This window comes from Haliaeetus albicilla, chromosome 16 (assembly GCF_947461875.1).
Source record: "Haliaeetus albicilla chromosome 16, bHalAlb1.1, whole genome shotgun sequence".
NCBI classification, from domain to species: Eukaryota; Metazoa; Chordata; class Aves; order Accipitriformes; family Accipitridae; genus Haliaeetus; species Haliaeetus albicilla.
In genome coordinates this window covers 4,503,069-4,528,502 of record NC_091498.1, presented here as the reverse complement: position 1 = coordinate 4,528,502, position 25,434 = coordinate 4,503,069, and the positions used below count along the sequence as shown (strand labels likewise).

Here is a 25,434-nt window from a genome sequence, read left to right as displayed (position 1 = left end):
GTGGGTGGGGGTCCCCCCCGCCCGTAAATTGGGGTGAGCTGGCGCTGACCCTCATCCCTCGTCGCAAGGGAGAGCTGGTGGAGGGGGGGGAGTGGGTGTCGTTTGCGCTGAGCGCGGCCGCCCCACGCGGAACTCGTCCCGCGTGGGAGCATTGCATGGAGCAGGGAGGGCACTATACGGTGGCTGGTCGCGGCGGGGATCGCGGTGTTACCCGGGGAGGGGGGGGAACACACGGGACGGACACCCCCCCCCGGCCGGCCCGGTGCTGCCGGCAAAATCCCGCGTGGGGAAGCCTCGCCACCCCCGGGGCCGCCGGCGCTGGCCATGGTGCTGAACGGCGCTGCCCCTGTCCAGGGTCCTGAGCGGCTGCCTTCCTCCTCTTCCTCCTCCTGCCCTTCCTCCTCTTCCTCCTGCCCCGCACCCCCCCCCCCCCCCCCGAGGCTACCCACACCCGGGGGCTCCGCGTTGCCCCTTCCCCGCAGAGCCGAGCAGCCCCGGCGGACTTTCACCGCGGGTGTGGGGTGAGGGCAGAGGAGGAGGAGGATGGTTTTTCTCTGCGTGGGCAGCCCGAGGGCAGGAGGAGGGTGAGCATTCGGGAGGTGGCGGCCGGGGCTGGGGCAGAGCTGCTCCCCGAACCTGCCCCTAATGCCCCGTCAGGGCTCTGCCAGCCCCCGCAGTTCAGGTCAACCAGGGTCCCACGGGGCACGGGTGGAGCAAGGAGGTGCCCGTGACCCGCCCACAACAGCGTTAATAATTCCATGACGCTCATAGGGTGTCATCACATCTTTACACCCTTTTTAACGGGGATAGACAGGGCGGGGACGGGGAGGAAACTCCACTGGTCTCTTATTCTTAACATCACTCTTCAGTCAAGCCCCCAAAGTCAACGAGCAGCCCCTCGTCTGCGACGGCAGGAGAGCAGAGTCCGGCCGGCTGCTTCCCGAGCACAGACGGGGCCCCCCGCTCCCACCCGTGACCAGGCTCCGGCAGCCCACAGAGCTCCCTGCCTGGGCTACGGGATGGGCGGAGGGGTCCCGGGCTGGCGACAGTCTTGGCAAGAGGGAAACCACGGTGCGTGTTGACACTTGCTCACGTTCACGCTCTCCCTGCCGGCACCCACGGCCGTCCCGGGTGGGGATCCACTGCGGGACCGTCGCGGTGGCTGCGGGAGCCGGGCTGCATCTGGCACCCTCTCCTGGTCAGCGAGGGCCAGGTCCGCGAGTTCCGTTTATTCTCATTCTCCTCTTGTTTGCGGGATAATTGAGGAGAGAGGAAAGAAAAGGAAGAAAAAAAAAAAAAACCAACCCAAGACTTGTGGGAGACCCCTCCGTGTGGCTCTGTTCCTCTTGGCTCATCCGTCCTTCCAGCCCATCTCCTTCCCCATTTCCTTCCTTTCGCCCAGGATTTGGGGAGGGCACAGCTGGCTGCCTGCATATTTCACTCCCATGCTTCTGCAAAAAAAGCCCACGAGCGACCCCAGCCCACTCGTGGGGGATAAGGGGCACCTGAACAAGCTGCCGGTGCTGGGCAGGGCCGGGGCCAAGGTTTGCAGAGCAGCCCTGAGAAATGGCTCTGTCCCCTCTGTCCCTGGAGGGGACACCCCAGTGCCAGCAGCCACATGGCCTGGGGACAGTGTCCCGGGGCAGACAGGACACCCTGCAGTGGGGTGGGAGGTGGGCAGAGGCGTGGGGGTACGGGGGTAGGATGTGGCGAATGAGCCCTTGCTTTCTCCAAAACAATCCTTCAAAAAATAATCCACCACTGTGCATCAGCTTCCTCTCCCCAGCCCCTTCCTGATGGACAGGAGGGACCGGCAGCCTCCAAAGACACTCTTCTGTAATTCTATTTAAACTCAGCAGCAAGTTTCTCAGCATCCCCCAATTTCTGCCCATCCTTGGTGACTTTCCAACCAAGTGACGCAGCCACATCCCTGAGCACGGCACTTCCAGGCAGCGTCCCTTTATGTCCCAACTTCATCTCCCCCAGCTCCGGTGACACAGCCCCGCAGCAGCGATGGCCCCGCGTCATATTTCTGTGTGTGGTGTATTTGTTTTTGGGGCCTGTTGAATGGCAAATGCGAAAGGGAAGGGGACTCCTTCCTGTTCTTTCAGAGCCAGTCGCTGTGCCCTGCTTGGCTTCAAGGGAATAGCCGGCAAAGCAGCCGCTTTCACAAATAATGGCTTCATTAGATTGAAAGAAGTGGACAGTGACCTCTCCGAAATGGACTTTCTGACCCCTGCTGACCTCTGGCCCTGGCTCTGACAGCCTGTAAATCTTCCCCCTCGCGGCACGGCCGAGGCGAGGGCAGGGAGTGCTCTGCCAGAGCCCAGCGCCGGTGGTGCTGCCCATGGTCCGGCATTGTGGACCCCTGCGCAGGCAGCACGGTGCTGCCTGGGGGTTGTTGGCTCCGGCCAGGTCCTGAGCCCGGCAGGATGAGGCCCGGGGGATGTGCAAAGCCCAGGCGCATGGGGTCACAGCTTTGGCAGATACAGGGACTGGTGTCCTGATGGTGCTGCAAACCCCCATCAGGGACTGGTCCCGAGGAGCTGAAGGGCCCTGGGAATGGTGTTGTCCCACCTGTGGCTCCAGCACCACCTCCCAGCACAGTCACCATCACCACCTACCCATCGGGAAGGTACAGACCAGCTCAAAAGCAGCCTCTGAGCTCCTGCCAGGGAAAACTGAGCCCTCTCCCTGCCCATCCCAACCCTCCTGGCTGCACACAGACGTGCACAAACCTCCTCCAACCCCCACTGAGCCCACCTCCATCTCCCTCCCGTGGGCACAGACTCTTCTCTGCAGCCCCCAGCGCTTCTTTCCCCACCCGCACAGCCCAGGGTGCTGCCAACCACCACACAACCTCACCACCCGATCTCCTGGTGGAGAAACTGAGGCACGAGGGGGATCTGTGGCCAGTGGGTGCCTATGCAATGGGAACCTACGCTTTCCACGCCGGCTTGGTGCCCCACGCTTCCCAAGGCTGGCACTTGCCCCCCCATGGCACAGCCCCAGTGCCAGCAGTGAGCCCCTCGCATCCCAGAGCCTCCCACCTCCCTCCTCCCCATCCTTGCATGCTCGCCGCTGACCTTTGGCTACGAAGCAATCAATAACAGAGGCCACGGTGCCACTCCTCCCCCTCGCCGGCCCCCCGCACCCCCTGCTCGCCCCGTGCCTCTAACGAGCCCAGCCAGGATTGAGGGATGCTCCAGTACCTCCCAGCGCTGGGGACACAGGGCTGGGTGTGCATCAACCTACCAGAGACACAGGTGTGCTCCCAAGGATGTCCTTAACCAGGCACCTCCTTTCCAACACCCCAAAAATGCTCCCCTGGGGCTATTTTCCAGCTCTGGGGTGATGGTGGGTGCCCCACACTTCTGGGTTTAGGTCTCTGGGGTCCCCACAGTGGGGATGGAGCGTGCCTATCCTGCTGCCATCAGAAATTGGGCTACCCAGGGCATCGGCCCTGGCGGAGGGAAGGACAAGGAGTGCACACGTGGGGTGACCTGCTGGGATGCTGCCCGGTGCCAGGCTCCCCCATGGCTTTGCTGCCTTTTGGATAAGACAGGAGGGGGTAAAGGCGGGTAGAGACAGTCCTGGCCTGAAGCGATGGGTCATGCCCAAATTCGGCAGCTCCTCTTCACATCCCTAGCTCCCTTTGATAAAAACCCTTGGGCAGCAGCTGATCGATCGGCTGCAGAGCGGGGATTGATCAGGATTTCAGCCCCATACATATTCCTGCTCTCTGATAAAGGGAAATCAATAGCTGAAAGAAATATTCCTCCGAGGCAGCAGACTCCAGCAGACCAGGGCTCACAAGCCTTCCCTCACCCCCTAAATCCCCCCACCCCGGTTCAAGCCTTGCTTTCCCCTGACAGCAAACCCAGGCAGTGGGAGAGAAAATTGCTTTGGGGGAGCTGGCTTGGGGGAAGACATGGCAGGATGTTGAGGAGAGGAGGCAGAGCCTCTCCTCCCACAGCTGCATCTCACCTCCCAAAGCATTGGCCTGTCCTGCATCTTCCTCCTCCCACTGGTGATCTGGCAAAGAGGGTTTTCCTCTTTCTTGGGGTGCTAGAGACCCTCCACCCACCCAAAGTCCTAGGCAGGGTGACACCCGGGGAGGCCGAGCTGCCTGGTACATCCACAGTCCATCACCTTCAAATGCCAGCAGCTGTGGCCAACGCTGCCCTGCGCTCAGCCCCTTCCCCTGTGCTGAGACCTGGAAACTCATTGCAGGTGTGGCTGGAGCAGCACCCTCCAGGTGCCTGTCCCATGGCGATGGGGTGGGGGCAAACAGTGTTCAGCCAGGGAGGGCTCTGCCTGCGGGCGATACAGCCCTGTGTGCCCATGGGTGCAAATGAGCACAGGGGCTCACCCCTGCAAAATACAGCCTGGGGGGGGTGGCGTGGGTCTGGGCCAGCCCAGACGGACCCTTCTCATGTCCTTGCTCCTGCCGTGCCTCAGTTTCCCTATCCATAAAATGGGCCTCATGCCTAGGAGCTTTCAGGTGCTTTGAGACCGCCTGCGGGGACGTGGCCTGCGCCAGGCACCTTCCTAGGGACAAAGCCCAGCTCAGTGTCACCCAGGGGAGCCCAGGGGCTGGGGTGGCCCTGTCCCTGACACCACAGGTGCCCCAAGAGCCCAGGGGACATGGGCAAAGGCCTCTCCCTGGAGCATCCCCATCCCCATACGCCACTGCAGAGACCCAACACACTCGGTGCACCTCAGCAAGCCCCTGCTCTCCCCGCTGGGGCCAAACACAAAGCCATTTCTTATCAGCACCTCAATTTATTTTAAGCTCTCAAGCCCTTCCAGGAAAACCCAACTCGAGCGAAGCGCAAAAGGGCCGGGAAGGCCTGGGGGTGTTTCCGAAAGCCACCCGCTGCCAGCTCTGCCCCCGCACCAAGAGCAACTGCAGGTCAAGGGGGAGGTTTGGGGACACCCTGTCCCAACTCCTGGGCACGGGGATGCCACCAGCACCAGCTGCCAGCAATTCCAGCTCCACGGATGGTCCAGGGACCGATGCTGGATGCTGCTGCTGGGATGCCAGCAACATCCCTGGGTGCTGGAGGGGTCAAGCGGGGGGGATATGGGGGGGGTTGTGCAGGTCACACATAGCACGATCACATTAGGTCTCAGCTCCGGCCGTGTGCTGGTGAGCTGCTGCCACCGGAGATGCTTATCTTGAGCCATCGCAGGCAGGCAGGGAAGGTGTGAAATTTTGGAGGGGTTGATGCTCAGGCACGAGCAGCACCGAGTGGGTGCTGTGAGCTCGGGGTGCAGGCAGGGGTGATGGCGGTGCCCGCTGTCTTTTTGAAGTGCTGGCAGGGAGGAAGCGGTGACATCTCGCTGCGGTCCCCGAGCACACTCGCTGTCTCAACCTCGCCGTCCCCAGCACCCTCCTTCCTCCTGCCCCACCGGCGGGCTGCTAACCATCGCCTGGGTGCTCGTAATGCACCCAAAGCCCTGCAAAGCTGTCCCCTGTGCACCCTGTCATCCCCCCACCACCCTACCACCCCCTCCTTGGGCACCCTGCCACCCTCTTGAGCACCCCATCACTCCCCCAGCACCCTGACATCCCCTCCAGGCTCTGCAGCCCTCCCAGGGTTCTGGGGGTGCTCTGGGGTCCCAGGACACATGTCCCTGTCCCAGCCCTGCCTCGCCTTTCCCCCTTGACCCCAGCACTATTTTGGTCTCCTGTCTTGATCTCAACCTCTTACTTTTCCTTTCCCTTCCCCTTCTCGCTGTCACCTTCCCATTTTCCCCTGCCTGGAGGGAGGGTGACAGTGGGGACCACACTGCAGCCCCCCCCGGGACACCCCCAGGTGCTGTGGGGCTCCCTCCATCCCCATGTCCCCCCCTGGGTGCTGTGGCTGAGCTTGTCCTCATCCTCGCAGCCTGCCCCATACCTTCATCCCTCCCTTTGCACGCAGTGACTCAAGGCCCAGGTTTGCCCCAGTGTCCCTCCAGTTCCCCCAGTGCCTGGGGAACTGGTTTGCCCTGGGGAGGACCCTCCCCAGTGCTGACTAAATCCTCCCCGGCCAGCCCTGGCAGTGCTGGGGGACACGGCAGGGAGCTCCCACTTCCCCCAGAGCAGCAGCCAGCTGGCTCGGCTGGTTTGGCACGTACATGTGCTTGCACACGCTTACACACGCATGCACACACACACTAACACATTGTAGCCGGCCCCGGGGGCTCCCAAGCCCCCCCATTGCTGCCCCTCATGGGAGCCCATGGTGCTGGAGGGATGCAGGGGCCGGATCCTGCTCCTGTGCTGGGGCCGGGTCAGGCCCCAGGTGCGGGGGGGGGCTGCTGGGCACCCCTCTGTGTCCCCTGTGTCCCTGGGGCTGTTCCTGAGGGGACTCAACTGGTACCCACTGGTACCACTGGGAAGTGGGGCTGTGGCCCTGGGGTGGCTGGGCAGGAGCCACCAGCCTTCCCCTTCTCCAGGGAGGGGCTGTGGCTGCAAGACCCCATGCAGGAAAATTTCCTTCTCAAGCAAACTGGTGTGAAAGGAAGTTTGTGCCCCAAAATGTCTTCCCTGCCACTCCCCACCTGGGTTGTGTTTCTCAAGCCGAACAGCTTGTCACTGTGTTCCCTGCAAAGGGTGCTGGAGGGAGAAGGAGAAATTGGCCTTTTCTAATCTTTCTCTGTGGAGCAGCTTTTGGGGAGGTACTGGAGTGGGTGTGGGACTTGTCCACTCCCCACTGTCACAGGAGCAGGGCAGCTCCTGTGGGTCAGGGACCCCACCCCGGAGAGTGGGGCTAGGGCTGGCATCACAGCTGGGAGCTGCTACGTGCGCTCACTGAACACTTCTCTTCAAAGCAGTGACCGTGTTAGCCACCAGTAAGTTTCAGAGTTAACGCCTTGAGGGGAGCCATTCATGTGGTCTCAGGCTGTCGGTCAGCCGTAGCCAAGGCTGCTGCTACTCCCGGCACTTTCTTTCAGGCTCCCTGTGCAGCCAGGGTGGGTGGCTGAGGTCCTGCTGTCCCCATGATGGGTGGCGATGGCACCTCTGCCACCCCCGGCCGGGGCAGGAGAGCCCGACTGTGCGGGGCTTGGGGCTCTGCTGTGTCCCCATCCCATCCTGCACTGCTCCCAGTGTCCCCAGTGCCCTCAGCACTGGCAGTGGGGAACAACACGGTGACGTCCCTCTGCTTTCCTGGGGATTTTCTGCTCCGTGGGGACCCTGTTGCGGTGCCACCAGCGGCGGCTCCCGGTGCTGGGCCGTGCCCTGGCAAGGGAGACAAGTCCCTGCCATGGGGCCATGTCTATTAGAGACAACCCCGTCCCACCTCCTCCTCTTCCTCCCCGCAAAGAGGCTTCACCTCCTCACCTCTCCAAATTTAGCAAAGGCCCCCAAACGCGGAGGTTTCCTGTTCACACTCTTGGCAGCCACCGAACCATAACGCGGCAGCGGCTGGGGCTCATCGGCAGCCGCGGCACCAGAGTGGAGCAGGTAGGAGCCACCACGCTGCCATGTCCCACAGGGATGTCCCCACGCGTGGGCATCCCTCCCGGCTCTGCCTTTTCCACCTCCGCCGCAGACCCCAGCTCCCATCCCTCCGGCGCGGGGGCTGCCATCGCCGCTGTTTGCCATTTTACGGGGTGCAGAATCGGCTGGGGGGGACACACAGAGCTCTTCAGTGCTGGGAAACGGCAATGCCGGGTGGTGTACGGCTTTGCTTGCCAAGCTTGGGCTTCCCCAGCCCGCGCCGCAGACCTGGATTTTATGCTTGACCGTTGCTTTAGGTTTAGTTACCCCAAAAACAAGCAAAGAGGGGGGGGAATGCCTGTTTGCCTTCCAATGGCTGGGGAAGCCGCAGCTCTGCTCCCTGCCTGGCCCCCGTTTCACGCTTGGCAGATTTGGGAAACCCTTCTGTAAATGCCATTTTTTCCCCCAGTGATGGCTTTTCATGCTTGGGGTTGGAGTCGGTGCCAGCACCATCCCCAGGGCACTGGGAAGTGGCCGGCCACCGTACAGCCCCAAGCGCTTGCCCAGTGCAGCCCCTGCCAGGACGGGGTCCTGCCCCGCTCCCCAGCTTTGCCCCACTGGGAGGGCTCAGCCCATTGGGTTTGGACGTGCGGGATGGGGCAAGGAGGTGGCAGAGCCCCCCCAGCTCCCTCTGAGTGGTTGCCGGTGCCCCCCCAAACTGGCCATGGGGAACAGTGAGGACGTCCCACAGGACAGGTCACTGCTCAGGGACATCTACACTGGAGGGGACATCTGACGGGCAGCCCTCCTGGAGGGTGAGTACTGACCCCGCTGCCACCGCCGTGGTCCCCCATCACCCCACAACCTCCCCCTCACCTCTAGCACCTGCGGGGACACCCTGACACCCCCCCCAGCAGCCCTGGGCTCCGTGGGGAACAGCTCAGCTCTCCCCAGATGCCGCTGCAGAGGGGAAACTGAGGCACGACTGCAGGGATGGTGGCAACCAAAGAGCCTGCTTTGCAGGCGGGGGGGGTCCTTGGCCACCACCTCATTTCCAAAACCACCCCCAAGCCGCAGGGCTGGGGTTTGAGCCCCAAATCCCCCATGCCAAAAGCTGGTATCTGTGGGATCCAGCTCCATAACTCCGCTCCGGGTCCCAGCTTGTGTCCCCCCCCCACAGGTCTCCTGGCCAGAGGGGACCCCCGGCCCCCCCTCACCCCCCATGGCCCCCATCACGGTGCCTGGATGTGCTATGTGAACCCGGGCCCCATGGTCCCCAACCTCCTGCTCTGCCCCAGAGGCCTCGGCATCTACTTCTGCTGCCTGCGGCCGCTGCCCACCCACCCTGAACTCCCCGCAGGACACAACCGGGAGCCCACCCAGCACCCACCACCACTGTCACCGCCACCACCGCAGCCCCCGTGGCTCCGTGAGGATGTGGCCGGGAAGGGGATGGTGTTTTCTGCTTGGGCTCTTCTGCACTCCTTCCTCCCCCTGCTCTTCCTCCCTGCCCTCCTCTGCCTCTTCCCTCCCTTCCCTGTGATGTGGCTGGTTTCTTGCCCCTCATCCCCAGGGGCTGGAGCCAAGCTGCTGGCTGTCCCCAAAAGGCTCCTGGCCAGGGCTGAGGTTTGGCAGACCCCCCCACTTCCCCCAGCAGCAGACCCTCCTCTGCCTCCCCTCGCAGCTGCCTGCACCCCTGGTCCCACAAATCTGGCAGCGGGTGCTCCTGCTCGGCCCTGCAGACACAGCTTTGCTCCTGCTTGTGTTGGGCTTCCCCCCCTCCAGCCCCTCATCCCCAAACTCCCCGTCCCCTCCCCGGGCTCCCTGCTGACCCCCCGGCTGCTCCTCTGCCCACAGCCCCCAATGCCACCAGGGCCACCAGCTGCGGGACCCCCGCGGGGCTGGACATGGCCTCTTTGCCAACGCAGCCCCTCTGCACCGAAGATATCCCCATCGGCAGCACGGAGGAGGAGGAGGAGATGAGAATCGAGGCTGAAGAGCTGCAGGGAGCCACGGAAGGCTGGAGGAAGGAGCCCTTTGGGCGAGTGGAGCTGGTGCCGGCAGGGGTCTGCCCACCCTCCCCGCTGCCCAGGGAGCTGAGGGTCCACCTGGGCAACCTGGGCCCCCTCCTCCTGCCCCAGCCGTGCCTCTGCCTCTGCGGCACCCACAGCCCCCCGCTCCTGCTGCCCTTCGCCCACCTGGGTGACATGGGGACCCCAGGGTCACCTTCGCAGGGCTGCGGCAGTGCCCTCCTCCAGCTGCCACCCTGCCCACGGCTGTGTGGGACCCTCCTGTCCACCCGGCAGGGCGCTCCCGGGCTGCCGAAGCCACCGGTGGGATTTTTCCCTCTCTGCCAAGGGTCTTTCCCCTTCCCCGGCTGTGGGGCAGGGGGGTGCCTGCTGCCATGGGGGGGGATGCCCTGCTCTGCCCCGCAGCCGGAGGTGCCCAGCCACCACGTGGCCAAGCCGCCTGCGGGCATCGGGCCGTACCCGCTGGGGAAGGACGTTAGCAGGAGCAAGTACAAGTGCAACATCTGCGCCAAGAGCTTTGGGCAGCTCTCCAACCTCAAGGTACTCGGCGTGCCCCAGCACCCGCTCTCCGCTCCCCCCCCAAGCCCGGCAGCCCACCTCTCCTGCCTCCCTAGGGTCAGCCTGTGCTGGGGACAAGGGACAGCGGTGGCTTGTCCCAGCTGCGCGGGCAGGTCGTGGGCCTCTCCCCGTGCCTCAGTTTCCCCCCAGCAAAGTGTCAACTGGTGTGAAGTGCACTGAGATGGGCTGCGGATATACCCCTCTGTGCTCCAGCCATGCCCCAGGAGCTGCGGGATGCTCCCAGGAAGGGGGAACTTGGGCAGCCCAGACTCCTGGGTCCCCAGGTGCCCCCCCCATAGTCCTGTGCCCCCCCCCGGCAGGTCCACCTGAGGGTGCACAGTGGCGAGCGGCCCTTCCCGTGCCCCATCTGCAAGAAGCGCTTCACGCAACTGGCACACCTGCAGAAGCACCAGCTGGTGCACACTGGCGAGAAGCCCCACCAGTGCCCGGTAGGTGCCCACTGGGTGCCAGGAGGGTGGGGGGGGGGGTTCTGAACCAGGGTACAGCACCCACTCCAAGCCCCCCATGCTCTCACCCCCGCAGACGTGCCACAAGCGCTTCAGCAGCAGCAGCAACCTGAAGACCCACCTGCGGCTGCACTCGGGCGAGAAACCCTTCCAGTGCCACCAGTGCCACGGCCGCTTCTCCCAGCGCATCCACCTCCAGCTCCACTGGCGCCTGCACCAGCGCTGGCGCCCACCCCCCAGCCCCCCACGGCCGCCTCACCCAGGCCAATGGGTGCTCCAGTCTGGATGCTGGGTGCTTGGTGCAGGAGGAGGAGGAGGATGAGGAGGAAGGAGGGAGACGGCCCGGCTGGGCTATGGTGCTGCTGCAGGGCTTTGTGCTGGGGGAGATGGGGAAGGGGCTGCCCGGGTGGGCAGGGGTGGACGTGGGGACCTGCCACTGTGTCCCCAGGCACCAGCAATGTCCCCTGGTGGGGCCCGTCTGAGCTCGGATGGCCGCAGGGGCTGCGCGGGGTGGGCTGCAGCCCAACCTCAGACCTTCAGGGCCAGGAGGAGCCACCACCATCATCCACCGCAACCCCCAAACTCCATCAATGCAGCCTCGGGGACAAGGACCAAGGAGGGTCCCCCCCCAAGCACCAAGCAGACCCCTGTCCCCAAAGCCCTCGGGGGTGTCCCCCTGGCCAGCCCCCCGTCCCAGGCCATGCCTGTGCCCCCACCCTGCAGCATTACCGCCCCGGGGCTGCGCCTAGGGTACAACAACCTCCCCCTTTCCATGGAGAAAACTTTAGTTTCTCAGCCCCCCCCACCCAGTATGCCACCGCCACGGCACTCACGGAGACCTGTCGCTGCTTTCCTCGGCTCGGTGTCACCACCAAACCCTCCTGGGGCTCCGTCCAGGGGTGCAATGCCAGGGTGGGCACCTCCATCGCTGATACCTCTGGGTGCTGCTCCCCACATTGTGCCAGCACCCCGAGCATCTCACTGACACCCAGAGGACACGATGGCCCCGGCTGTCCTCGCCTGCTGCTGAGGTCGGGGCCGGCGAGTGGCATCCCTCCCGTGATTTTATTCAATAAACATTTCTGCCTCTGCAGCTCACCCGCCCTCGGCAGGACCCAACCCCAGCCCAGTGCAGCTCCCCAGGGAGGGGAGAGAGGGTCCCCGCGGTCCCCAGGACATGGTGTCCCTTGGAAGGGCATGGGACATGGGATGGAGCCAATTCCTCCGGTGCTGGCGGGCAGCACGGCTCGGTGCCCTGCCACCACCAACCCCCTGGGTGGGGGGCTGGCAGGGCTGCCTGGAGCCCCCCCTTGCCTTTGGCTCTGGGGGTCAAGGGGCTGATCCCCCCAACTGGTACCAGCACACGGTGGGGGGGGCTTCAGAGACTCTTCCCCAGGTGGGGTCGGGGACACAGCCCCCACGGGTGTCCTCAGTGGCACGTGGCTCCTCCCCAGGGGTTTCACAACCACGTCCCACCGGCTCCGGCAAGGTGGGATGGGGCAGAGTCCGGCCAACCCGCTCCAGCCCCAGCCATGACCCGGCGCTTCTCCAGGACGGCAAAGCCAGCTCAGCAGCGGGTGGAGGACGGCCGAACCGCGAGCCCCCCCATCCCCGGCCGGGCCCTGGGTCTGCTGGCCAAGGTGCAGAGGGAGCTCGTCGTCTCTGCCTCAGTTTCCCCAGCACGTGAGCGGTGGCACCCAGAGCTGGGTGGCCCCGGGCACCCCAACCAGAGCCGAGCTGCGGCTGCTTGTGCCGGGCCGGTGGTGGCTGAGGAGGCTCCCGGGCTGGGCCAGCAGCCGGGAGTGGTGGCCCTGGGGGGAGGCTGGCACCGCAGCGGGGCACCCACGGGTGCTGGGGAGGAGCGGGAGGGCAGGGTGAGGATACAGGGAGGGTGCTGGCTCTGCTGTCGCTCCGAGCCTTGCCGGGAAAGGGCCCTGCGCCCCGGGGTCAGGTCTCCCACAGTGGCCCAGGGCTACTGTGACCCCCCACTCCGTCCCCAAGCCAGCGTGAAGACCCTTGAGAGCCTCAGCTTTCCGAGACCTGGGAGACCTCCCAGCATTAGGAGCCTCCTGGGAACGTGCTGCAGTGCTGCGGGGCTCCATGTGGGACCCCCACGTAGTCAATTAATTGGGTGCAATCACAACCCTGGGGACCCCCAGCCCCTCGGCGCAGTGTGTTGGGACCCCGCCAGCCCCATGGCCCAGCCGAGCCTGGCCAACGCGGTGACCCGGCTGGCTGGCTGAAGGTTCGGTGACAAAGCTGGTCACTGAGATCCCCTTCGACATTACCGTCACCCTTACCGAGATGGGTGGCAGGGAGGGAGCCAGGGATGGGCTGGGGTCCGGGGGGGCCCCAGAGCCACCCAGGCCGGCTGGGCTCCCTCCTGGCGCTGCTGAGTCGGAGGAAACGAAGGAGCTGGGTGCCGGGGAACCAGCCTGACCGGCTCCCCGGCTGTCAGCAGCTGAGGAATGCCAAACCTTCGCTGCGCCAGGGCTGGGTGCTCAGGGCTGGGTGCTCGGCGAGGGCTGGGTGCTCAGCGGGTGACTCTGCCGGTCCGCCCAGACGTGGCGTGCAGGGAGCAGCACCCCCAGTCCCGCTCGGCACGGCACGGCACGGCACGGCACAACACGGCACCCCGCTTGCCACTCAGCCGACACAGCGGGACCCTCGGCCGGCAGGTACATGGGGGTGCAGGGTGGGGGGCCCCCAGGCACAGGGTGCCGTCTGGGCTGGCCCAGATTGCGGGGGTGCTGGTGGGGAGGGGAGCTTTGCGGTGCTGGGAGCCAGAGAACATCGATGCTCCCATCCCGGCTGCCACCCATGGGGGCTACCTGGTGCTTGCACCTGTGCCCCAACTTGGTGGGTGCTGGGATGGGTGCCCGCTCCCCCGGGATCGGCACCGGCCAGGTGGGCGCACGGGGCTGGGAGGTGGGCGCGGAGCCCGGTTCTGCTCCTCTCACCTTCAGTCCCTGAATTTGGGGGGCTGCTGGGGTTATAACCCCGCTTCTGCCACCAAAGTGTGTCCCCAGAGCCACCGAAGTGAGCTGGGGCTCCTCCATCTCTGGTGGCCTCGTGACCTGGGCCGGGGGGACAGTGGGGGTCCCCCGTCACCCCTGTCCCCCTCCTTCCCGCAGGGCACGTGGCTGCCTGCGACACGGCTCGGCAGGTGGGTGGCAGGGGCAGCGAGGGGAGATGGCGGTTCCACTGCCCTCGTTATGAACCCCAGCCCGCGCAGCAGCCACCCAACCCAAATCCTTGATTTTCCTGAAGGCGGCAGGTCCGCTCTCACCTCGCGGCAACTGGGCTCAGCCCGACGTGGCCGGAGGCTCGGCTTAATCCGTGGTCACCGGCTCAAAGGCAGCCACAGCTGCTGCCCTTGGCCCCTCCGTCTCTTCTGAATATTAAACGGCACCTTGTGCCTTTTACTTGGGTGCTGGGAGACCCTTTGGGATGATGGGAGGCAGCAAATGAGCTGAGTGGGTTGGCTTGGCTTGGCCAGGGGGGATGAATTAGCCCCCCTGGGTGCTGGGTGCCCCGGTTGTGGCAATACCACCGGGATCCAACGTGGCATGTCCTGGCGGGCAGCGATGGCCGGCAGAGGCAGCTGGGAGGCTGCAAGGTCTTATCCTTGTGTCCTCGTGTCACATCTTTGTGTCCTCATGTCACATCCTTGTGTCCTCATGTCCTTGTGTCCTTGACCCACTGTTGCAGCAGGAAATATTTTAGCAAAAAGTGGGGCACTGGGGCAGAGCAGGGCTCTGGGGTGAGCTCCTTGCCCAGAGCCAGTGGGGCACCGGGCTGCCCGGGGTGGCACTGGGTGCCGGATCCAGCTGCAGGGATGGGATGGGAAAGCCAGATCTTTGGAAATCCGACTCTGGGCAAAAGGTAGCCGTGATGCTGAGTCAGCAGCTCCTGCCTCCCCCCAGCACCCTGGTGCTGCGTGGAGCCGGCATCCCTGTCCTGGTGCCACCCCAGGGCCATGGGCACGGCGGGGCCGGGCACCATCAACGACTTCTTGAGAAACCAGCGCTGAAGCAAGCCTGGGGTGCAAACACGTGCCAGACGGCTACGGCTCCAGCTCCGTTGGGACGGCAATATTGGAGGACAGAGAGGGGCCACGTCCCTGGGCAAACCATGCTGCCTTGGCACCGCTGCCCCTGGCAGGAGCTTCCCTGGTGTGGGGGTCCCCGTGTGCCACCGCAGAGCCCCCGGCTCGGGGCATGGGGGTTCCCACCAGCCTGACCCTGCTCTTGGCCCTTTGCTCTGCCACCTGTCTTGTCCCCAGCACATTTAAGCAGCTTTTCCTCCACACTGCCCAGTGCACCCATCCCTCTTCCACTGGCGGATGCCGTGACCCTGGGGATCCAGCTGTGACCCTGGGGATCCAGCTGTGGCTTTGCCAATGCAGCTGTGGCTTTGCCCATGCAGATGTGCAGCCCCACCCAGGCTGGTCCCAGCCTCGAGCGGTGCTGGCTGTCCCAGACGAGGTCTCATTGCCTCCTGGAAAATGACACAAACTCTTCCTATCTGTACTGGAAAGACCTGCTGGGCCGGGGAGAGCAAGACGCAGAGGGCGCGTGGCGGACTGGCAGAAGGGACAGGCAGCTGCCTGCACCCTGTGCTTCTCTACCTGCCTCCGGCTTCCCTGACCCCCCCGGAACCCCTTTAGGGACTGGTAAAGCCCAACCTGCAGCCGTTGGAGGGAACCCAGCCCCAGGTGGTGCAGGATGAGACCCTCTCCCGAGGTGTCCCCTAAGGAAACCAGCCCCAGGGGCTGTGCAGGGAGCTGTCCCTGTCCCTGGCCACAAGACCCCAAGCTCAGCCTGTCCTTGGGCTGATCCCAAAGCCCTGTCCTTACCACTGTCCCCGTAGCCGGGTGGTGACACCGAACAACTCCTAATTGGGAAATGCCGAGATGCTTCCGGCTCCCTCCCCGGCACTTGCTGCGTCAGCTGCTTCCCAAACCCAAACCCAGCAATAAAACCCTTCTGGGGCAGGGACGCAACCACGGCACCGCGACGCCTCCGCCGGCATCCACCGCAGCCGAGGTGGCGTGGGTGTCCCTGTCCCCTGCCCTGCGCCCTGGGCACCACAGGGATGCCCACCTTGCGGCACCGAACACAAGGGCACGGGAGCTGAGTGCTGGGTACCAGCTTGGATCAGGGTGCAAGCGCCAGGTGATTAGTGCAGCTCGTTTTTTCGTGCCAATGGGGTTGCAGAGGTGGACGAAGCCATCCCACCCTTGCCGGGCAGCAATAGGGAAGGGTCAAGGGAAGATGCTGCTCAGGTTCCCACCTTCTCTTGCAAATCCCATGGCTGCCCCAGCCCCGGTCCCGGTCCCAGTCCCAGCCAGGCCCTTTCCCCCACAGAGCAGCTTCTATGTTGCTTTTTGGGCTTGTTTGTTTGCTGCGTTTGCTGACTCGGCGCAGCCCTGCTGCCCGCCTGACTCATCCCACAGCTTGGGGCACGGCACTGCTTGGGGCACGGCATGGCCTGGCCGGATCCTGCACACTCACCTGTACCATGCCGGCCCGCTGGGCTCTGCCAGAGCCCACCTTGGTGGTATGGCGGAGCTTCCCACCATCTCTGCTGGATGCAGAAGTGTTGGCACAGGCAGGCAGAGGGGGCCACGGTGTCCCCCCATGTCCTGCACATGCCAAGATGGATGACATGAGCACCTTGAGAATTGCAGAGCCCCAAAACCACTTCCTGTGCTCATGGGACCCCCCCAAAATGTCCTGCAGGATCAGAGGGACATCTAGGGGGTTTTAGGGTCTGGCTCGGGGTCCAGGGTGGTTTCTGCTCAGCTCTCTCAGGGTCTCCTTCTCTCCCTGCAGCTCCGCCAGCCCCAGCGTGGCAGCCGCGGGGGCTAAACCCAGCAGCGCAGGGTGTTACGGGGCCGCGGCAGCCCCATCCCCGGCTCCCCCGGCATGGATTCGCCATTTCGGCAAGCCAAGGCCAGGGGCTTCATCTCCAGCACGGAGCTGAGCATGAAGCAGTCGGCAGCGGGTGCTCCAGGGCCCGAAGGCAGGTCCCGCTTCCAGAAGGTCTCGCTGGTGTCGCGGCGGCTGGAGAGCACGGGGAGCATGCGGGGCCGGGAGGGGAGTCCCTCCCGCGTCTCCCTCCTGCTGCAGGCCTGGGAGAGGGAGATCGTGGAGAAGACGGCGTCCAGCCCCACCACCCTGACACACCGGGAACGCTCGTCCTCCATCAACCTCCTTAAGGACTTCACCGCGCACGGCCCCATCTTCTCGCAGGTGTATTCCCCCGCGCAAAAGCCCCGGCGGCAGGACGAAAGGGGGAAGGCGGGGGCTGACGGTGGCGGTGATGGCATCCCCCCGCCGGTGCGTGCCCCCCAGGAGATGCCCGTGCACAGGGAGAGCTACGTGCACGGCACCCTCCTCCCCACCCGACCCACCGAACGCCCCGCAGGGGGTCCCGGTGAAGGTCCTGGTGCCCTGAGCCCGGCTGAGCCCGGCTGCGTCCCTGCCCTGCCCAGGGCCAGGCATGTCACCGTGCTGCGGAAGGGCAAGGACGCAGCCAGGCTTGAGCCGGGGCCGGCGGAGGGAAGCGAAGCCCAAAATGGGACGCGTGATGCTGCTGGTGCCACAATGGCCCCACCGCAGCGGGAGAGCCACGGGCAGGATGGCAGCGGCTTCGCTGGGGCCGCAGCAGGCAGCGAGAGCTCGCCGGGCACCGCAGAGGCCTCCGGGCTCCCAGCTCAGGGATCCCCTGGGGAGAAACACTCACCACAAGCCGAAGCCGTGCCGGTGAATGCAACCCCAAGAGACGGTGACAGGCCTGGGGACCCACAAACCAGTATAACCAGCTCCCCGCAGTGTCCCTCCGAGGACACCAGTGGCCAGGCTGATCCAGCTGGCGCAGGAGAGGGAAGCATGGCAGATGGGGACGGCACCATTTCAGCCACGCCGCCGAGGACAGAGAGCCCCCCGGGAGCTGGCGGCATCCCCGAAGACCCCTCCTTGGAGGCAAGCGATGGTCCAGAGCCTTCTTCGGAAGCACCAGCATCTCCTAAGGCTGAGCTTGAGTCGGAGAAGAGTGAGACAACAGGGGACCCCCAGGACACAGCCCAAGAGCCCAAGAGTAGCCCAGACCCCCCCAGTGAACCCCCAGCCCATGACCCATCGGCCGAGAACCCCCAGGACACGACCGAGGAGGACCCCGAGCTGCTGGTGGACATGGAGATCTTCGTGGACACGCTGCGCAACATGGAGCCCTCAGAGATGCGGAAGGCACCCAAAGCCCCACGCCAGCCCCGGCCATCATCGCTGGGTCGCTGTGCCGCTCTGCCCCCCATCCAGGAGGACCGTGTGGCCCCCCGGGCCCCGATCTCCTTGCCCAAGGCCCTGCGCGAGCTGCTGGCACGGGACCCGGTGGGGAGGCAGGAGGAGAGCCCCGAGGAGGAGATCGAGAACCCCTACCTGAGCCCCAATGAGCAGGTGCTGGTGGGGTCCCACCATGGGGTGCCCGGGGACAGCACAACCAGCGATGGCCGGGTGGAGGGGGGCTCTCTCCCAGGGATGCCGAGGCAAGCGGGAGCAGAGGAAAAGGTCAAACTGGTGGCCGGGGGCTTGGCTGACCGCAGCATGCTCTTCCGAGGGAATGTCCTCAAAGGCATGGCGCTGCTCTCCCACTTCTTGGAGCACCGGGCAGCCACAGCCGATGAGGGCAAGCCCTACTCACGCCTGGACAACAGCGTGCTCTACAGCCGCTTCGTCTCCCCCAGCACCACCCTGCTCGAGCTGCCCGGCAGGGATGGCAGGGGCATGGGCTCACCCACCCCTGAGGACCAAAACGGGCTGGGCCCTGGTGACAACCCCGGCCCCGAGATGGCCATGCTGGAAGCCCCGAGTCCCGGCTCCGTCCCTCCTGTCACCGAAAAGCCAGAGAGCGCCATGGCCCTGTGCCCCACCGATGTCCTGGTGAGTGAATCCCGCAACGCGGCGCCTGGGGAGATGCTCTGCCCTCCTGGGCACGTGGGGCGGTGGTGGGGTCGGAACCCTGGAGCATCCATCTCTGCTCCCAGCACACGGCTTGTTCTTCCCATCAGAGAGGTCACGGGGTGAAAGCCCTTGGTGCGATGGGAGGGTACGGGGATGGGTGATGGGAGGGTACTGGGATGAGTGACAGGAGGGTACCAGGGCAGATGATGGAGGGTATTGGCATGGGTGATAGAAGGCTGCTAGGGCGGGTGATGGAAGGGTACCAAGTCAAGTGATGGGAGGGTGCCACCATGGATGATGGCAGGGTCCCGGGGCGGGTGACAGGAGGGTCTCGGGGCAGGCAGGGAGGCTGATCCCCAGCAGTGCAGGAATGCTCAAGGTGTGGCTGCTCGGGGCGGTGGGAGGGATTGGCAGACGCCAGACGCGAGGCTGCTGCTTCAGCTTCTTTGGGCTGCGGGGAGATGGCCGGTGCAGCCGATGTCCGTCCGCGCTCCTCACGAGCCCGTCCCCTCTGGTGTTCACAGCAGGAGGAGAAGGAGGGCTTTGAGAAGATCAACATGAGACCTGGCAAGGTACAGGGAGCGTGGCGGGGTCGGGCTGGGCTGGGGCACGGTGCGGTATGGTAGCACCTCTCTGCTGTGTCACCCCCTCCCAGATCATCCTCTTCTCCGAGGCCGGCTTCGCAGGTCAGAAACGGGAGATCTGGGGCGACGTCCCCAACGCCACGTCCTGGGAGCTTTCGCACACCATCTCCATCCGAGTCATCCGAGGCGGGTAGGGGACAGTGGCAGGGTGAGGACATGGAGGGAGGGCTTGGCCAGGGCTCCCGCGCTCCCCGTGCCGGGGATGGCGGCCGGGTCGCAGCCTGGGGTTCAGGAGTGACTGTCCCAACAGTGCTAATTACTGCGGCTGCGATCCAGCATCGCGGCGGTGGCAGGATGTCCCCACCCATGCTCTGCCCCGAAGCTCCTGACGGCTGCGGGGCTGCGGGGTAAAGACAGGATTTTCCCCCTCTTTGCTCCCACCCCGCTCCCAGGTGGGTGATGTACGAGAAGCCGCGGTTTCACGGGCGCAAGTGCGTGCTGGCTGAGGGGGATGTGGAGATCGACAACCCCTGGATGGCGTACGGGCAGAGCGGGCAGCCCTGCGGCAGCCAGCCCTTCCGCATCGGCTCCTTCAAGAGGGTGGTGCGGGTGAGTGCAGGGATCCCCTGGACCCTCCAGCTCACCCCACATCTCCCAGCACCCACCAAGTGGGGGCTGCCGGACCCCTGTAATGCTGCTCTGCCCCACACCAGGATTACCGCACCCCTGAGATCAGCCTGTTTGCGGAGGAGAACGGCGAAGGCGCCCGGCTGAAGTTCACCGACTCGGCCGAGGACACCCGCACGCGGGGCCAGGCGCTGACCGCCGCCTCCATCATCGTCCACTCGGGCCTGTGAGTGGGACCGTGGGGTTGGGTGGGGGCCGGGTGGGCTCCAGCACAGACTGGAATGAGGCATGATGCTTTCCCCCTCTTCCTCAGGTGGCTGGTTTACTCCAAGCCTTTCTTTGATGATGACCCCTACGTTTTGGAGCCGGGCGGGTACCCCAATTTAAAGTCTTGGGGAGCAAAGGACCCATCCATCTGCTCCATGCACCCCATCAGGCTGGTGAGTGCCGGTTGCTGGAGCGCGGTTACTGGGGTGCCGGCGCCGTATCCAGCCCTGGGCATGACAGGCAAGAGCATCTCCCGGCAGCTCCTGATTCACAATAGTGAGAGCTCAGTGTGGAAATGTGCCAAGTGTGGTTCTGGAAAGTGGTCCTGTGGGCCAGTGGTGAAGGAAAGCAATAAAACAAAGTCCAAAAGACCTTGTTCTTGAATGAAAATGACCCAAAAACCAGCTCAGGCTTTAAAGGCGGGGGGGAATCGGATGTCCCAGCACCATCCCCTCCTGCCACCGCAGCCTCACTGGGGCTCCTTCTCCTTCCAGGGTTGCCCTGTCGTGGAGAGACCCGGTGAGCCACAGGTGAGCACCGGGCCAGCACCCGGGGAGGCCGCAGGGCCGGGACAGCCGTGGGACCGTGCTCACCCCACCATGTCCCCAGGTCCTGATCTACGAGGCCGCGGGTTTCCAGGGCCGCAGCTTCACCATCAGCCGAGACATCTACGATGTGAAGCGCCTGCCTGGGCTGGTGTTGCCCACTGTGGGCTCCCTGCACGTCCTGGGCGGCTGGTGAGTGGTGCGGGCTGGGCAGCGCCGGCAGGGCCAGCATCCTGGCTGGAGCAGGCTGGGAAGGTGATGGTCACCCCTTGGGAAAGGGCTCGGAGGAGCTGCCCAGGGCTGTGGGATGGCCGTGGGCAGCTTGGTGGAAAGGGTGGCACTGGAGTGGCGTGGATGGTGTCCCCGTGTCCCGGCATTTTGAAATCCTCTGGAGACCTCACTGCCCGCGTCTGCCTGTGCCGCAGCTGGGTCGGCTACGAGAAGGAGGGCTTCCGCGGCCACCAGTACCTGCTGGAGGAAGGGGAGTACCAGGACTGGAGGCAGTGGGGCGGCTACAGCAAGGAGCTGGTGTCCTTACGGCTGATACGGACGGTGAGGGCAGGGGTGGTGGCATTGCTTGGAGATGGACCTAGTGTGGGCAGGGAGAGCCAGGCCCCCTGGTCCCATCCTTATCCCCCAAAAGGGAGCCTTCCCTGTCTGCGTCAGGCAGCTGGGCATTGCCTGCAATCCCCCCAAACTCATCACATGCAGAGATCTAGGTGCCCAGAGCTGCTCCCACCCTCCCTGGGGTCCCTGAGGCCAGGCAGGACCCCAGCTGCGTGTGTGGAGAGTGCCCGGCCCACAGTCCCTTCCTCCTGACAGACCGAGGGGCTTTGGGGGGGTCTCCTTCTCCCTGCAGGACTTCTCCGACCCGGCACTGGTCCTCTTTGAGGCCATGGACTTCGAGGAAGGTCCGAGCGTGGAGCTGAGCGAGGCGCTCCCCGACATGCAGCTGGCTGGCTACGGCACCGTCACCCAGTCCATCCACGTGCTGAGCGGCGTGTGAGTGCGGGGACAGGGGAGAGGGGGGACAGAGGGACGAACTGGGGGCGGTGCTGAGCCAGCACCCATGTTTTCCTGGCAGGTGGGTGGCCTACGAGGGCACCAACTTCTCAGGCGAGCAGTACATCCTGGAGAAGGGGGTATACCGCAACTGTGAAGACTGGGGTGCCACCGATTGCTGCATCGCCTCGGCACAGCCTATCCTGCAGGTGAGAGAGCCGGACCCCCCCCCCTTCGGCACGGGACCCACCGGTGCCACCGCGCACGGGGCTGGTGGGGGCCTGGCCAGGGCAAGACGCCAACCAGCCCCGCTGTGTCTGCTTCCAGGTCGGGGAACACAACCTCCATTTTGTCTCCAAGGTCAGGGGCCGCAGATGGGGAGGGTAACATGTCCCCCCTTGGGGACATGGCCCTTTGCGGGGTGGTGGTGATGCTTTGTGCCCCCTCACCGAGCCTCTCTGCACCCTCTCCCCAGATTCTGCTCTTCTCAGAGCCTGACTTCTTGGGGGACCATGTTGCCTTTGAGGAGGACCAGGATGCCTTGCCCGCCGCCTTTGTCCCACGCTCCTGCAGAGTCCACGGGGGCAGGTAGGGTGTCCTGGGGTCTCACTGCCTCTGGCTGGGGATGGGAACAGGGACATCACCCTGGCTGGCAGCCCCGCAGGTGCCCACGGGTGCTCCTTGGGAGGGTGGGCCGGACAGAGGTGTGCTGGGGGGCCACAGGAGGGATGGATGCCCATCACGATGGCCGCATCAGCTCGGGCATGCTCTTCCTCGCCAGCTGGATCCTGTTCGACGGGCAGGCCTTCGCGGGGGAGCAGCACGTGCTGTCCGAGGGCGAGTACCCCACGCTCAGTGCCATGGGCTGCCTTTCCTCCACCGCCATCCGCTCCTTGAAGAAGGTCCCGGTGGTGAGTGCCACCAGCACTGGAGCAGAAACCCCCCAGGAACCTCCTTTTTCCCCTTCCATGGGACCCCCAGCGCTGGCTCTCCAGCCTTGGAGCCCTTCTGCACCCATGGGTGCTCGCTCCTCCTGCTTGTCCCCCTCACGCTTCATCTCTTCCCCAATCCTGCAGTTTTTCTCGGAGCCCTCCATCTTCCTGCACGGGCTGGAGTGTTTTGAGGGGAAGGAGATCGAGCTGAACAATGAAGTCCGGAGTCTCCAGGCAGAGGGTTTCAACAACCATGTGCTGTCGGTGCGCGTCAAAGGCGGGATGTAAGTGAGCCCCAGCTCTGCTCTCCTCTGCCCTGGGCAGTGGGTGTCATCTGCCCACCTCTGCCCGTCTCGTCCCATCCCATCCTGTCCCCCGCAGCTGGGTGTTGTGCGAACACGGTGACTTCCGAGGGCGCCAGTGGCTGCTGGACTGCACCGAAATCACCAACTGGTTGACCTACAGCGGGCTCCAGCACGTGGGATCCCTCTACCCCATCCGCCAGGTGAATGCCGCCCTGCGGTAGGGGACGGGGCGCTGGCACTTGAGGATGTGAACCCCAAAATCCCAGGGCAGGTGGTGAGGTCCTTCCTCGGCCAGCCACGGCATGTAGGGCTGGAGGGGCAGGCAGCAGGGCTTTTCAGTGCAAGAAAAGGTTTCTCTCTTTCCAGAGACGGATCTATTTCCGCATCAGGAGCAGGGAGCTGGAGCTCTACCTCTCAGTCCCCGATGACGTGGAGGACATGAAAGCGGGGCGAGTGGTCGTCTCCAGCCTGAGTGAGCAGAGCAGCTCCGTCTGGTACTACGAGGATGGGCTGATCAAAAACCAGGTCAGGGCTCACGTGTGACAGCCAGCGCCATGGAGAGGACCGGGGGAGCCCGTGGCAGGACTCCTGCTGCGGTACTCCCCACCCCACAGCGATCTTTTAGAGTTTATAACAGCTTTTCCCAGCGTCTGACCTCAGCCTTGTCCCCAAAAACCGGTTGATTCTCTCCTCCCCAAGTTTCCCCTGGAGACACGAAGGCATCTCTGCCTTCCTTGAGTTTTTGTCACCCTAATCATCCCCACCTCTCACTGAGGGGTTTTCCTGCTCATCCCATGTCCCACCCCAGAACCAGCTGCATTTACAGGGAAACGCCTCTCAGCTCCAAGCCTTTGCACCAGGCAGAGGTGATGGAGAGGAGCGGGCTGACCACAGCTCCTTGCAGGTGGCCCCCAACATGAGCCTGCAGGTGATCGGGCCAGCCGGGAAGGGCGCAAAGGCCGTGCTGTGGTCTGAGACCCGGATGCCACGTCAGACCTGGAGCATCGATTCTCAGGGACGAATCCACAGCCAGATGTTTGAGGACATGATCCTCGATATAAAGGGTGAGGCCTTGGCACTGGCACAGGGACTGTTTTCCCAGGGACCCCCAAAAATAGGGTGTTTGGCCCTGAGATGGGGCACCCACCCCTTCACCGCCATTAGAATTGTGATCTGCCTTCCTGAAACCCTCCCATCGCTCTGCAGGCGGCCGATCCTACGACCGGGACCACGCCATCGTTTGGGACATGGCTGAGGAAAGACCCACACAGATCTGGGACATACAGGTGCTATGAGGGGGGCGGCGTGCGGCCCTCGTGCCCAGAAGTGCCACAGGGCAGGATGGGGACACCCTGCCAGCCCCATGCACGCTGCACCCCAAACACCCCTCTACTGGCATGAAGGATGCCCACCATCCCCTCTATCACGAGGGGGAACCACCGCACCTCCCTCCTGGGGAGCCCCGTACGTGGCTCACGAAGGACCCCACGGACACAACCGGCACGGGACCCTCTGGAGTGCGGCAGAGCCCCCTCCCCACCAGCTTCCCCCTCTGAACTGTATTTATGTACGTGTGTAAGATACAGCCCTCCTCGTCTGGGCCAGCTCTGCCTGGGTGGGTTGGTGTCCTTGTCCTTCCGCTGGCCACAGCCTGGCAGCCCCCACGCCGGGGGAGCTGCCCCCCACTCAAGCACCTTGCCACCCACCAGCCCCGCTGCCCCAGGCCTAATCCTGCTCCCAGGATGGGAGCCCGGTGCCCTCTAGTGTCCATGGGCCACAAGCAGCACCGGGGCCCTGGGTTTTGAGAAGGGAGGCACAAGCCAAGCTGTGCAACACCGGACCCCACCAGCCTCAGTTCAGGGGTGGGGAGCCCAGCCTGCTCATGCTGTGGGCTCGGGGGTGTTCCAGTCGTGTCACCCCAGGGTGAGCTCTGCTTCAGCAGCATTTAGTGTCCATGCTGCAGAGCTGCGTCGTGGCTCAGGTCACTCGTCTTCGAGGTCCCCGGGCCAGAGGTCTCCACCTGGGTGAGGGCAGGAGCTCCCCGGGAACATGACTCAGAGCCAGAAGGGACATGGGGTGAGAAATCCCCACACAAGAGACATCAAGCGCTTCTGTCCTCGCTGCTGGCGAGAGGAGATGGCTGCCAGCAAGGGCCCGGTTTGCTGAGCAGGTTGAACCCAGTTTGGGGAGAGTCACTGCAGTCGGGGCAGTGATCACTTATCAACCCCGCAGCGAAACACGGCTGTTCTGGCAGCGCGATGCCTCCCCGGGAGGTTTCCTCAGCAGACTCAGGTGCACCGAGGTCCTTACATCAGGCGTCTCCAGCCGGCTGGCGACTGCTCTGGCTTTCAGCAACAGCCACGATCAAACGTCCATCTTGATGCTGAAACATATCCCCAGTTGCCCCAAGACCTGTTTGGGCAGGAGGACACGTAACCGCACGACAGCAGAGCGGAGCGTGCTGCGCAGGGATGCCGGGCTCCGCCACGCTCCTTGGCCAGGCCGGCGGGCACGCAGACTCTTGCTGTCCCGGGCCCAAACCACTGCCTGCAGGCAGCGGTGACATGCAGGGCAACAGGCAGGGCAATGTCAGGCCTGCAGAGCGAGCAGGGACGCAGATACTGGGTGCCAGGGTATGGCAGCCCATGAAGAAATGCTGGTGGGAAGGCAGAGGAGAGCACCAGAGGATGGGGGTGAGGGTGGGTGAGGGCCTAGGAGACA

General features: G+C 64.6%; 1 protein-coding gene across 1 annotated transcript; it reads left to right on the top strand.

Annotated features, from left to right (window-relative positions):
- Window positions 1-16,327: 16,327 nt before the first annotated feature.
- CRYBG2 (crystallin beta-gamma domain containing 2) lies at window positions 16,328-24,323 on the top strand. The gene is made up of 19 exons (XM_069804510.1): window positions 16,328-18,430; window positions 18,976-19,023; window positions 19,107-19,225; window positions 19,488-19,644; window positions 19,749-19,888; window positions 19,976-20,102; window positions 20,424-20,459; window positions 20,539-20,666; window positions 20,900-21,026; window positions 21,334-21,476; window positions 21,559-21,685; window positions 21,804-21,836; window positions 21,952-22,064; window positions 22,258-22,387; window positions 22,553-22,692; window positions 22,790-22,913; window positions 23,080-23,238; window positions 23,618-23,777; window positions 23,920-24,323. The coding sequence occupies exons 1-19, from the start codon at window positions 16,418-16,420 to the stop codon at window positions 24,006-24,008; spliced, it is 4,113 nt and encodes a 1,370-aa protein (XP_069660611.1). The 5' UTR covers window positions 16,328-16,417; the 3' UTR covers window positions 24,009-24,323.
- Window positions 24,324-25,434: the final 1,111 nt, after the last annotated feature.

Bases quoted from the DNA above. Each gene is read 5' to 3' on its own strand.
- CRYBG2 (XM_069804510.1), top strand. From the start codon at position 16,418: ATGGATTCGCCATTTCGGCAAGCCAAGGCCAGGGGCTTCATCTCCAGC. The intron at 21,837-21,951 runs GTCAGGGGCCGC...CCCTCTCCCCAG, and splicing joins ACCTCCATTTTGTCTCCAAG to ATTCTGCTCTTCTCAGAGCC. The intron at 22,914-23,079 runs GTGAATGCCGCC...CTCTCTTTCCAG, and splicing joins CCCTCTACCCCATCCGCCAG to AGACGGATCTATTTCCGCAT.